Raw genomic sequence first — 13,232 nt, forward strand, 5'->3', positions numbered from 1 at the left:
AAAAAACACTGAGTAAAGAAAAATAAAAAAAAACACACACAGTCATGCTGGATTACATATGTGCAGGATTATTCCAAGGTGTAATAAAATAAACAGCTACAACAATAACAACATAATCTGTGAACAAACTCAGTCTGTCAATGATAAAACAGCCCTTTCTGTTCTGTTCTCATCGCACTGCACGAACAGTTAAGAACTTTGCCCTCACTTCTCACAGCAGTGTCCAGATAGACTTCTCTTCTCAAGGGGCAGCAGTTAGGAGACACAGCACTGGCATCCTCAGAGAGAGAGAGAGAGAGAGAGAGAGCGAGAGAGAGCGAGAAGGGGGGGGAGTTTTTCTGTGTCATCTTCTAAATCTAATCTAAAAACTCAACCTTTGTCACAACAAAAACGCAATCACATCTTGTTGTTTGGTAGCTACCGGAGCCACTTGGATCTGAGGGAAAACTCTACAGCAGATGCAGCTTGATGCCTAGGTAATCATTTCTTGTAACAAGGGTGGTACAAGAAGCTGTTGATAAATTTAGATGGACATTTTTCTTAAAAAAGGAAACACAGCTGGAGCAAACAACTTTTTTATATTTTTTTCTCTGGGATTTGGTGGAATCTGGGCTTCAAAACAAGCTTGGATGCTGGAGTCTGGATTTTCTTTTGTTATATAAATGCAAACACGCCAAGGTGATTAGCGTCAATAGCATTCATACAGTGACTGATTTGTAACATGTAATGCCACTCATTACTAATAAGATCTGCATTTTTTTGTTTTGTTTGTTTTGTTTGTTTTTGGAATGTTGCAGTTAGCATTTAGCAATGGCGGAGAGAAGACAAGTAAACTACAATGTCCAGAGAGAGATTCTGGATGAAGCAGCAGTGGATGAGATGGCAGAGAAGTCTGACTCAAAGACATCACTGTGTGAGAAGGTCAAAAAATCAATGAGGTAAAGCTCCTACTTCACTTATATTCAGCAATTCCTTGTCTTATATGTTTTATTTTACACTGAAAGCACAAAACAGACAGCGAGTACATGACACCATGTGACCAAAAGTTAACGGACAAATATAGCTGGTCTACTAGATCTGCAGCTCATGATTGTTTACATTATTCATTCTATGTATTTTGACATTTTATGGACAAAGCAGTGGACAAAGTCATGTGGTCTCCCACTTTGGTGTAGAAGTACTTCTCTGTCCTGACCTCATCAGCATTCAGCAAGTTATTGACCGGCTAGACAGTGAATCAAACACAACAGTGGCTGGGTGTCCACATACTTTTGTCCATCTAATGTAAATTAAAAGCATGTCCTGTCTGAGATAGAAGATAGATTTGTTCTCTAGTTAATGTTTTGTTGAACAAAAAGACAAGCTGATGACTTTACCAAAGGTCAACAAAGGTCATGACTGTAAACTACAAGGCAATAGTTTCTTTCTCTATCATCTTCTTCTGTCCCACAAACTCAGGTGTTCTGGTCCAAGGATGAAGAGCTGCCTGCTGAGTAGCGTCCCTCTTGCATCATGGCTGCCTCGTTATTCCTTCAAAGAAGACGCCCTCGGTGATCTGATCTCTGGACTCAGTGTGGGGATCATGCAGCTGCCGCAAGGTGAGATGGGAGGATGGGAAAGAGGGGAGATTAACAAAGAGCTTATTTTAAAGCTTACTCCTATCTCTCTTTCTCTCTCTCTCTTTGGCAATCACATTCCTCTTTTTGCTCTGTGCAGGTATGGCCTATGCTTTGCTGGCATCTGTTCCTCCGGTCTATGGTCTGTACGCCTCCTTCTACCCAGTCCTCATCTACTTCATCTTTGGCACGTCTAAGCATATCTCAGTTGGTAAGCTTCTCAAAAAAACTAAAGATCTCACAAAAATAAACATCACATTCATTCTGGATTAACTCACTACTGGCCCCTTTGAAAATAGGAAATAGGAAATTTATGGGATCAGACAGAGATTCCTTGGTGCCGTTTAATTAAAGGGCATAACCAAAGTAAAAAAAACAAAACACTGCCTTTCCTGTACCTATGCAAACACAGCAGGCCTTAAAGGCACACTTCCTGATTTACAACTAAAAGACCGTTCTCATTTTTTTTTGCACAATGCAAGCTTCCTGTTTCCACGTCCCACTTGTGCAACATGCTAGATGACAAAAGATTCTGTTACAAGTTTACATTTTTGGGGAAGCTTCGCAGATTCAATAGAATGTTAAGAGAAGTCTTTTAGTGTCCAAACACCTCAGCACAGCAGGGTTCAAACACACAAGAGGAGGTGGCACAAAGGTTTAAACAGTCTGACTAACCACAAGCTAATCTGCTATAAAGACTCTGTATGGGTGTGTGCACGTGGGTGCGTCTAATTCGAATGACAGTAGTTGAAAATCTGGTTGCTAGATGTAATTTTTTCAACATTACATTTAAACACATCGCAGGACACTTGCAGCCAGAAATATTATTGTAATATATTCATAGGGTAAAGCCCAGAATAAAGTCTATGGTTGACATGAACATGCAAGATTTTGGCACACACAAAAGCAGGTACCTCAAAGAGTTTGTCCTGTCAAAGGTGACAGGTGACAATGTTGACGTCCTGTTTGTTTAGCATAACATCTGCTTTTAATTTCTTGTGATCACACTAGGCTTAGACTGTATATAAATATGGGCATCATGGCCACCAGCAGGCTTCCAAAGAACCAGTTTGAGTCTCTGTGGGAGGCTCTGATTGTCACCATCATCCATCTAAACTCCCCATACAGGCAAAGAAGTGATCGCCCACCTCTCACTCAATAATGATTATGGAAAAGTAGTGAGTTGTATAAAAATGTATCAACCTGCAATATATATTTTTAAACCATGCTATCTATCCATCCATCATCTGAACCCACTTCGTCCTGCAGTGCAGGGTCACAGAGGGGTGAAGCCTATCCCAGCTATTAACGGGTGAGAGGCGGGGGTCACCATTGCAGGGCAACATACACAAACAACCATTCACATTCACACTCACTCCTAAAGGCAATTTAGAGTCACCAATTGAACTAACAAGCACGTCTTTTTAGAATGAGTAACCGGAGGAGTAACAGGGAGAACGTGCAAACTCCACACAGAAAGGTCCTAGTCACAATCGAACCGGGAACCTTCTTGTTGTGAGGGGACAGTGTTAACCACCTCAACCACGCTAAAAACATGTTTATTTCTGCTATGGGTGTGGACTCACTTTTGGAGCCAGCCCCCCCAAAGGTCACAGAGAGAACTGCAGGTGTTGTCACTTCATATCTCAGCCTCACTTTGGTTAGGCGTTAAAAATCATACATTTGTATTATTGTTGATTTTAAAATGTCCTAGTTTTCTATGTTATTTTAATTTTTCCATCACAGCTTATTTTTTAATTGTATCTTTGTCCTTTTTCTTCAGGAACATACGCAGTGATGAGTGTGATGATAGGAGGCGTGACAGAGCGACTGGCTCCAGATTCAGACTTCATGATTTGGGATAACGTGACCAACAGCAGTATAGTTAACCTTGGGGCTCGTGATGCAGAAAGGATCAAAGTAGCAGCAGCTGTCACCTTCCTCTCTGGATTATTTCAGGTAAAAATAACAGAGATACTGCAATTGTTGTGTCTAGAAGTCAAAGCTCTTTAGGATCTGCCTGTACATGTCAACAAAGGCTTTCAAACTTTATAGGATCAATTTCAACAAGTTATCGATCAATCTAAAGTGAATGGTGTCCTTCTCATTGATTACTCACTTTGGTTCTCAAACTGATGCATACAGATTCTACTCGGACTGGTCCAGTTTGGTTTTATGGTGACCTACCTGTCTGAGCCACTGGTCCGGGGTTATACCACAGGAGCTGCCATCCATGTCATCGTGTCGCAGCTCAAGTACACCTTTGGCATCCACCCTAAGAGATACAGTGGACCCTTCGCCTTGATATTTGTAAGCATTCCCTTTGAAGCAGGAGACACAATTATCCTACCTTTACTACAAGTTTGGTTCAAGTCCAGTCTCAAACTCCTATCTCCCACTTGATGTGCTCTCCCGAGGTATAGTTATCAGCCAGCACAGCATAAACTTGTATGCAGATGATACACAGCTCTATATTGTCATCCTATTTGCCTATGTATGCCTTAATGATTGATGATTGACTGTATTGTATTATATTTATTTTTATTTTTTAACTAGATGTAAAAAGTACAAAGTAATAAACACAGAAAAGTTGCTCATCACACTCCTGTTTCATAGACTGTGGTGGACGTGTGCTATCTCATCCCAAACACAAACATCGGCACTCTTGTCGTCAGCATCGTTGCCATCGTTGGACTCATCCTGGCTAAGGAGCTCAATTCATACTTGAGTAAAAAACTACCTGTTCCTATACCTGTGGAACTGCTCGGTGTAAGTACATAGGATTCCATACAGTAAGTGCACCACCAATACAGTCGATGGACAGCATCACGCAGTGATTATCGTCTGTTCCTGCAGATCATTGTTGCTACAGTGATCTCCGGGCAGGTGAACTTGGTGGACAAATATGGAGTGGATGTGGTGGGATTGATTCCTTCAGGGTCAGTTACACACACACACACACACACACACACACACACACACAGAGATGTACAAGAATTTGTGTTCACTCATAATATATGAAGAGTCAGGTTTGTATTAAGACTTCGGCTTTGGCCCTGTACACCAGCCTCCAGCCACCTGTTCTGCCAGTCGCCTCTCTGTTCGGTCAGATGATCGGCGATGCCTTTGCGCTCTCTGTGGTTGGTTATGGTATCGCTATTTCTCTGGGACGAATCTTTGCCCTAAAATATGGATACAAGGTGGACAGCAACCAGGTAGGAAGGTGACAACACAATAATTAACTGATGGTTTGTGCACTGTGTATAAATCGTCTCTCTTTCACTGCATAGGAACTAATCGCCCTGGGTTTGAGTAACTCCGTCGGAGGAATTTTCCAGTGTTTTGCCGTCAGCTGCTCCATGTCTCGAAGTCTGGTGCAGGAGAGCACAGGAGGAAAAACACAGGTCGGTATGACTGCACAGAGAAAGGCATTGATGCATTACAATGAACAATAAATCCACTTACCAATGTATCAGCTATCGTACTTTAAATTTTCTAATAAATAACTTGTGGTGTTCCCTAAAGTTCAATTTTAGGTCCCACACTTTATTTTTTGTTGTTGTTAATCCACACCTGCTAAAGGGGCTAACTTGCCGATTTCAGCTTGTGAAGTAACCAACCTGATGATTTTTAGTAGTACAGTTTTTAAGCTACTTTGTGTCTCTCTTATGAGTTTTCTTCATGCTAACATTACTCTGATAAGCAGCATCATTAAAAACACTTAGGCTATTGAGCTTTCCTCACATCCTCAGACTCCACCTACACACATGCCAATTTACTCAAAGGCTAAACTGATCCCGCCTGACAACATCATCATCAGCTGAATTCTATTACAGAGGCCTGATTTATAAGCATGCACCAATGGCTTCCTTTATTCATGTCTCTGTGTTCCCTGCTTCTACTGCAGGTTGCTGGGGCTTTATCAGCTGTAGTTATCCTTTTCATCACACTATGGATCGGAAGGCTCTTTGAAGACCTACCCAAGGTACTGTGTGTGTGTGTGTGTGTGCGTGTTTAGACCAACAAATATCACATTCACATTCTTTGCATTATAAATTCCTCATTTTGCAGGCAGTGTTGGCTGCCATCATCTACGTCAACCTCCATGGGATGATGAAGCAATTCTTAGACATCCCTGCCCTGTGGAAGAGCAACAAAGTAGACATGGTGAGCGTAATTAAAAGTCGACAACAAGATCATTACAGACATTAGATTTGTTCTGCTGCATGTCATTTTTCATCTTTGGCATCTTACACAATAAACAGTGCTTCCTTTAGGGACCTACTTTGTAAACATTAGCAATCTAATGCTAACAGCTACATTCCTGATGATATCTGTGACTTCCTGTAGTTTGAACTGCTACTTTCTGCTTCGCAGTTACGTTTGTTTGTGTTTACATGCGCACAAGAGCTAATTGGCTAATTTAATTTGTGTAAATACAGACTGAAATGATGGAGAACAACATTTCCATTTCATTTCAAGCCGACTCTCTATCTCTCCCTGCAGGTCATCTGGGTGGCCACCTTCATCCTCACTTTGCTCTTTAACCCTGACCTAGGCCTGGCTGCTGCCATTGCTTTCTCCATGCTTACTGTCATCTTCAGGACTCAGCGGTAAGAATTTGTTTTTAACCTAAAAATTGCACTCCCTCTTAAATAAAGACCCACAGAAGTTAGAACTGTAAAGCTCCTTGCCGACCCCTTTGTAAATGCATGCAACCATCTTCACTATAAGCAATGAACAATGCAATAAAGTGACCGAATGCATGTTTTGTGAATGGCATGTGTGTGTCTTTGTTGTTGTCGATGTGCAGCTAAACAAAAATAACAAAGGAACTGTTTTTTTTTTACTGTGCATGTGTTGACCACTTTGTGTGTGTGGCTGCCCCCCCTGTTCTCACACTTCTTTGTGTCTTTTTTCAGTCCTAAATATTCCATACTGGGGCAGATCCCAGACACTGATGTTTACAAGCCAATGGAGGACTACAGCCGGGTAAGATGATTACTGATCTGCATGCACATTTTAATATGACAAATTTGAGTTTACTGTTCCTACTTTCAATTTTATTATTGATATTCAACTGTTATTTGACCGATCTTCAAAGAGAAATAGTTGTAAGATGAGAGATGTTCAGCCAGATACTGATCCAATCAGTTGCTGCTGTTCTACCAGAGAATTTTGAGTATCACATCTCAATAATTAAAGAAAGAAAATAAGAAATACAACACATTGCTCACTAATAATTTCTTAATAATCTCTGAAACTAAAATTACAGCCTTGTGGCTTTCCATAATAAGTAAAGTTTTACATTACATTTTTATCTCTCCTAACGCAGAAGTAGTAAATATTGAAAGAATTGAATGATTTTTAATGACAAAATGAAGCTGACCTTTGACCTTTCTGATACAAAATCATCACCTCCACCACCATCATTTGACCAGACTGTATATACAGATGGACATGGCTCCACCTTTGCTCACTGTGCAACAGTGTGGCCATAACATCCCACTCAACAACAGATTAGTAGTTAAGCTATGTCAGTTTTCATCCTTTAATTTACAAGAACCAACAGTCTAAAACACATATAGCTTCCAGCCATAACATAAACAATAAAGCATATAAACCAATATATTATTTAATGACTTGTAATTCTGTATATACGCAGCATCAATTCACGTGTTTTTTTACTGAAAATGTCCCAGATTTGACTGCAGCTCAAAGCCTGTTTACTTCGCTCTGATTTGTGGCACTCTGTGTAAACACCATTATCTGATTTCAGGTTAAAAAGTTGCCGGGTATTTTGATCTTCCGCTCCTCTGCCACCCTGTACTTTGCCAATGCTGAAATGTACCAAGAAGCCCTGGGAGACAAGGTGAGGACACACAATGACTTCCTTTAACAGCTCTCCTGCAAAGTAATGGCACAGCTCCTCTGTCTAAAAATAACACTCATCACAGGGAACTGAGAAATGCATTAATATGGAGCCCCCCCCCCCCCCCCCCCCACAAAAAAAAAACACAGTATCAGACACAGGAGACGCAGCATAAGAGACACACAGACCCAGATTTGAAAGGCTACACACACACAGAACTCTAGTGACTCCTTTCGCAGTTTTCATGCAATTAACATCTCTCTTACAAACATCATTTCTGACACACTAATGACTGGCCTGGCATGTCACCACTTCGCACATCACAGCCGACAGACATTGTTCTAAATGTCATCCTGCTACCCCCCCCCCTCCCAACACACACACACACACACTCTTCTTCCTCCTCCTCCTTCTGTCCTGTCATGTCTCTTTGGGGGTAAATGTGAAGACGTATTGAGTGGAAGGTGGAGGAATGATGAGAAAGGAGAAGAAGAGGAGCCAGAGAGTGAATAAGAAAGGGAGATAATAGAACGTCTCATTCGTTAAAATGTCAAAGCGTCGGGGTCGCCCGCTTTTCTTTCTGGTCTTTTATGCATACATAGTCTGACAGACTGCAGGTTTGTTACAACGTGAACAAATCAGCACCAGGATGTTTCTGCTTCACACGTGGAGATGAAACAAATGCTGGAAGGTTCTCTGTTAAATTAGGAGCACTGCTGCTCGGTGTTACTGACAGAAACTAACAGTGGATGTCAGTATACTGACAGACAACTGGTGGATTATTACAAATCATCATAACCGACTTCTGTGCTTTGCATTCATAAAGAAAATGGACACATTTAACATTGATCACTTCCTACCTGTTGCTGATGCAGATAAGCAGGGCTTGATATCAATGTATAAACAACTTGCATCAATACATTAGGATTTTAAATTATAACCTTGGAACAGCCATGACATAGGTGATTTAACCTCTCACATGACCATTTTATATGTTATAATGAGATTATAAAATCCACTGAGATACAATGTTGTTAAACATTATTTTATATGAAGAAGAAGCAGGAAGTAAACTGGCATTAAAAGTGTTCCATATGCAGACCCTAGACTATGTTTGTCTGTTTAGGGTCAATGGACCTGAGTCAGCATAAACATGATAATAATAATTTTTTAAAAATGAATTTTTTTTTTGAAAATTGGCCCATAAAGTCGGAATCAAATTTTTTTTACCTCTCCTCATGAAATGATTGTAACAATATGATTAATTATTCATTGATTGATCATGATTGGCTGTTTTTGTTTCAGTCTGGCATCGATATTACAAAGCTCCTGTCAGCGAAGAAGAAGCTGGAGGCCAAAAGGAAGAGGCACGAAAAGAAAAACGCCAAGAAAGCTCGCAAGAGGGGCGGCGAGGACGCGGTGAGGAGAACCACAGAGAGAAAGATCCATTTTAGCATCAGTGAAGAAGAATTCTTCAGACCTTGTTGGTGCTTTGACCTCTTGACGCCTCCTGAAAGATGAATCTCCTCTGTGTTGTGTCTCCGTCTAACCCAGGACAATGAGTCGGAGAGGGAGCAGCAGAAGGACGTTGCCGTTATTGAGATGGCTGCTGAGCCTGACCCCTCGCTGCCAAGAACCATTGTCCTCGACCTCAGCCCTGTCAACTTCCTGGACACTGTGGGAGTCAAGACGCTGCGAAGTGTATGAAAGCACATGTTAAGAAATCCCTTTGCCCTGCCAATCTAACGACAAATGTCCATCCGTCCCTCTGTCCCTTCCCTCGTCTTTCACCTTCTCAGGCATTTTTTTGAATAGAATTTTCAGACTGATAAGGCCGTCCTTCGTCTTTTGTTTCAGATTCGGAGAGACTACGGAGAAATTGGCATTGAGGTGGTCCTCGCTGGATGTCAGTGTAAGTCCAGCCCTGACACAGTCCACCACAGGCCCTCTGTGAATCAGTGTTTTAAAGCCATTTAATAGAACTTACAGTAAATGTGTGTACTCTTACACTCCTGATCGGCTCGGCCACGCACAGCTGGAGTTCATTTAATAACACAGGATGTTGTTTTAGCTGTTTGCTGATGTTATTGTAACATTACTGTGAAGAAAGTCCAAAGCTGATATGTTTCAGTTGTATATTACACTGTTGGATAGGAACAGAAAGAATCTCCTGAAAAGGAAGAAGAAACAATGTAATAATTCACAGGATCAGCAGCACTAATTATCCCACTCTGAGTTGATTGCCTCTAATGAGAATATATATTTATTATTTGGACTCACATGGGGTCTGTAAAATATGTTTATATAGCCGGGAATCACAATAATGAGCTCTCCTGCCAATCTTGTTATTTCTCCGCCTTTCATTTCTCCTCTGTTTCTCTGTTTCCCTCATTTTCTTTCAACTTTTTTCTTCACACCTCTGTGTCTGTGTCTAGCTGGCGTGCTGGACAACCTCCAGACGGGAGGATTCTTTAATGACAAAGTCACAAAGTCCTGTGTCTTCGCCTCGGTCCATGACGCCGTTCTACACTGTGAGTCTGCAGGGGACCAGAGCCAAAAGGTAATACGAGCACTCCGACATACATACAATCATATGTGTAGCGACGAGCTGACGTAAGTAGCGACCTCTAGTGGTTGTCAGAATGTAGTACATGTAAAAACATCTAGTCAGAATGGGAGTGGTTACAGTGGAGGCCATGAAAATGCTGCAAATTCTTGGAAAACAGACCTTTAGCTTAGCATATTACCTCAAACGTCAGATTTTTGGATTTACTGGTCATCGACCTGTTCCAGCATGTGTGAGGATGCTTTAGGCAAAGATTGAATGTGTTGTATTTATTGAGGGATAAGATGGAGGTGGTGGTAGTGCAGGAAGGAAGAGGCGGAAACACGACTTTCAGCCAAAGTGCTGCCACCTAGTGTTGATCTTTGATACTTCCCATTACATATTCTGCCTTTAAAAGTTGTGGTTTTGTATTCATCAAAAAAGAAAACACTGTATATCAAGTGAACTTTAGATGTGTGTGTGTGTGTAACAATGGTTGCACATTTACATATTAAAGAAGCTCAACCTTACTCAGAATCATAACTGTCCTCGAAACAGATTTGTGTCTTAGTCCTTAGATACCAAATGTGTCCCACAATCATACACACACACATCCATATATCTTTAAAGTAATATCTGTCAGAGTTACTATATTTGGGCAGTGTGTATGCTTTTGTTTTTCTTTGTGTACGTGACTTCATGTTTTCACTCCAAAAGAGGAAATATAACAATGACTGATGGCCAGTGAATACAATATAATGTTCAGGAACAAAGCCTACTCATGGGAGCTCCCACACACACACGCAGTTTCAGTTATACAGTGGATTGGTAGAGCATGAAAAGTGTCAAGAGAAGCATGCAAAAGATCACATACACACACACACACACACACACACACTGTAACATGCTGGCAGTCTTGTGTAATTGCCTTCATACGTTTTACATGTGAATATAAATTTGTGTGGAAACTGTCTAAAGGAAAAGGCTGGATGGAAAAGCCAGTCTGTAGTTCATGGTACTATTTAATTACACTCATTGAAGTTTTTTTGGGGGGGATTAATGAAAGACTTTGCTTTGCTTTGATCTCTCATGTACCACAGGAGCTGACAGCGACATATTTCTGAGTCCAGAGAGGAACGATGGTTATAAAGATGTGACAGACACTCCGTCCGTAGGAGGATTTAATCCAGCGAGCTTCACATAATATGGAACTCATGTCTGTCACAGGCATGGTTATTGTACCTCATATTTAATCCAAATATGGATCTGGTGGTGCCTTTTTCAATCAATACTGTAAACTAAGTCATTGTTACTGTTATGTGTAAGTGAAAACCACTCTTTCTGTGCCAGAGTTGATCAGTATAGTCTGTGATATGCATGTTATACAAAATAGACACAGAGAGAATTGGTGTGTTTGATGTGTTGTTTGATGGGTGTTTATGTTGGGTACTTCTTTTTACTTTGTAACTTTCAACTGTAAACTTATGTTGTTTTACTGCTGGAGCATACATTTCTCAAAGGGAACCTCTGTAGAGGATTAATAAAGTGCAGTTATGTTCAAAAGTTACTACTCCCTTTTTTTAATTTCATGCTTTTTGTGTGTGTAAAAAGACACTAAAAATCATTTGATCGTAGTATTAAGCAAATACAACCTCATATAAAAACAACATATTTACTGTGTCAATCATTATTCAGCAAAAATTGACAAATTGAAGAAAATGTGGTGGAAAAGTGTCACCCATGTATGACGAAACTATGGACAACCTGTTTGTGTCGAGAGCTGTGTTGAGGCCCGGTGGGAGGCTCTGGGATGGTCTGACCATCGCCATGTTGGTGCCCATCACAGCCCACCAAAACTCCAAATATGGACAAAAAGAGGGTGGGTGAGCACAAGTGGAGCTGAGCTGGGCGGGCGAACCACCTGTCACTCAAAGCAATAACCCCTGTAGAGTTGACAGTAAACAAAAACTTATCAATTGGGACCAGAATCTTGGGGATTGATTGAGCCAGCCCCCCCTAGCGTTTGTGTTGTGAACTGCAACTTTTAACATTTCCACATTGGCTTCAAGTCTGAGCCCTGGAGAGCTGTTTGTCTCTATCAAGCTTTAACGGTCAGACAGATGACCTCACATTTGCCTTTAGAATAATGAGAATACATGCCATGCTTGACAGTACAAGGTGTTTCTGTTCTATCAGCCTATGAAATGAATGCCAATATAATGCAGAGTAATGTCTACAGCTGCTTTGCATGTTGTAAATTATTACACTGGCTTTTAAACACTCAACAACTACCTGCACACATAAATGAAACATGTTAAACATTAGTTCACTTCTTCAAACACAGCCAGTTTTGATGTGAGTTTTTTTAAGGAAGATGTTTTAAAGTGGGAGCATCATGACAGGAAATATTTCAGAAAAGATCTAAGAGATCATGCAGCATGCGCTCCTTTCCCGTCTGGAGGGGATTTGCCTGTCATGGAATTATTTAAGAGCCTCAGGAAATGAGAACAAACATGATTCAGAAAGTTGGGGGAATATCTGCTGCTTGTTGCTTTTTTAGAGAAATGAAGCATATTGATGTGAGCGTGTGTCTGTGAGTGGTTAGAGGAGTGTCTGGAGAACAGCATTCTTGTGTTAACTAAAAGCGGCTTAAATGAGTCATTGTTTTTTTGGAATAGTAACACGATGATCCGCAGTTGGAACAAAACAAATTGATTTTCAAGTAATGGCTTTCATTAAAGTTTTATGCTCTTTGGCAAAACAGCTCATATGCTCAATATGACCCATGCTGTTGCCTTTTTACTGGCAAAATACCTCCTGTTCTACAAAAAAGGACAAAAATCACAAGAAATGAAGAAATTCACAAGAAATTTACAGTCATTGTGTAGGCAGTAATTCAGAGGTCTGAGGCCAGAATGTTTGCTTAACTTTAAAGCTGCACTCATAAATACTTTTCTAGTGACCAGTTGTGGTTTGTAGCTCACTCTGGAACGGCCAAACAACTCCACACTCACTGAGCTACTACAAAGCACAAACTGATGATCTCCAAACCAAATCATATGAGTTAGTTCAATCAGCTGAGAGCGTGATGAAATGATGTGCGGTTATTGAATAAGTAAGTCACCGTCATGGAGCTCAGAGCCCAGATGCTCGGCTCATTCAGCTGTGAGTGCAGAGTATGGGACAGCTTTGCTGCAGT

At 40.9% G+C, this 13,232-nt stretch overlaps 1 protein-coding gene across 1 annotated transcript; it reads left to right on the top strand.

Moving 5' to 3' along the window:
* The first annotated feature begins 234 nt into the window (after positions 1-234).
* On the top strand, positions 235-11,577 carry slc26a6.2 (solute carrier family 26 member 6, tandem duplicate 2). Its single transcript, XM_028410573.1, has 20 exons — positions 235-678; positions 798-938; positions 1,459-1,598; positions 1,717-1,827; positions 3,400-3,575; positions 3,762-3,926; positions 4,233-4,385; positions 4,473-4,555; positions 4,684-4,831; positions 4,907-5,020; positions 5,524-5,601; positions 5,688-5,783; positions 6,123-6,229; positions 6,539-6,608; positions 7,396-7,488; positions 8,794-8,907; positions 9,043-9,189; positions 9,346-9,400; positions 9,924-10,048; positions 11,134-11,577. The coding sequence occupies exons 2-20, from the start codon at positions 811-813 to the stop codon at positions 11,155-11,157; spliced, it is 2,127 nt and encodes a 708-aa protein (XP_028266374.1). The 5' UTR covers positions 235-678; positions 798-810; the 3' UTR covers positions 11,158-11,577.
* The last annotated feature ends 1,655 nt before the right edge of the window (positions 11,578-13,232 follow it).

The sequence above is a fragment of the Parambassis ranga genome, chromosome 7, assembly GCF_900634625.1.
Source record: "Parambassis ranga chromosome 7, fParRan2.1, whole genome shotgun sequence".
Classification (NCBI taxonomy): Eukaryota; Metazoa; Chordata; class Actinopteri; family Ambassidae; genus Parambassis; species Parambassis ranga.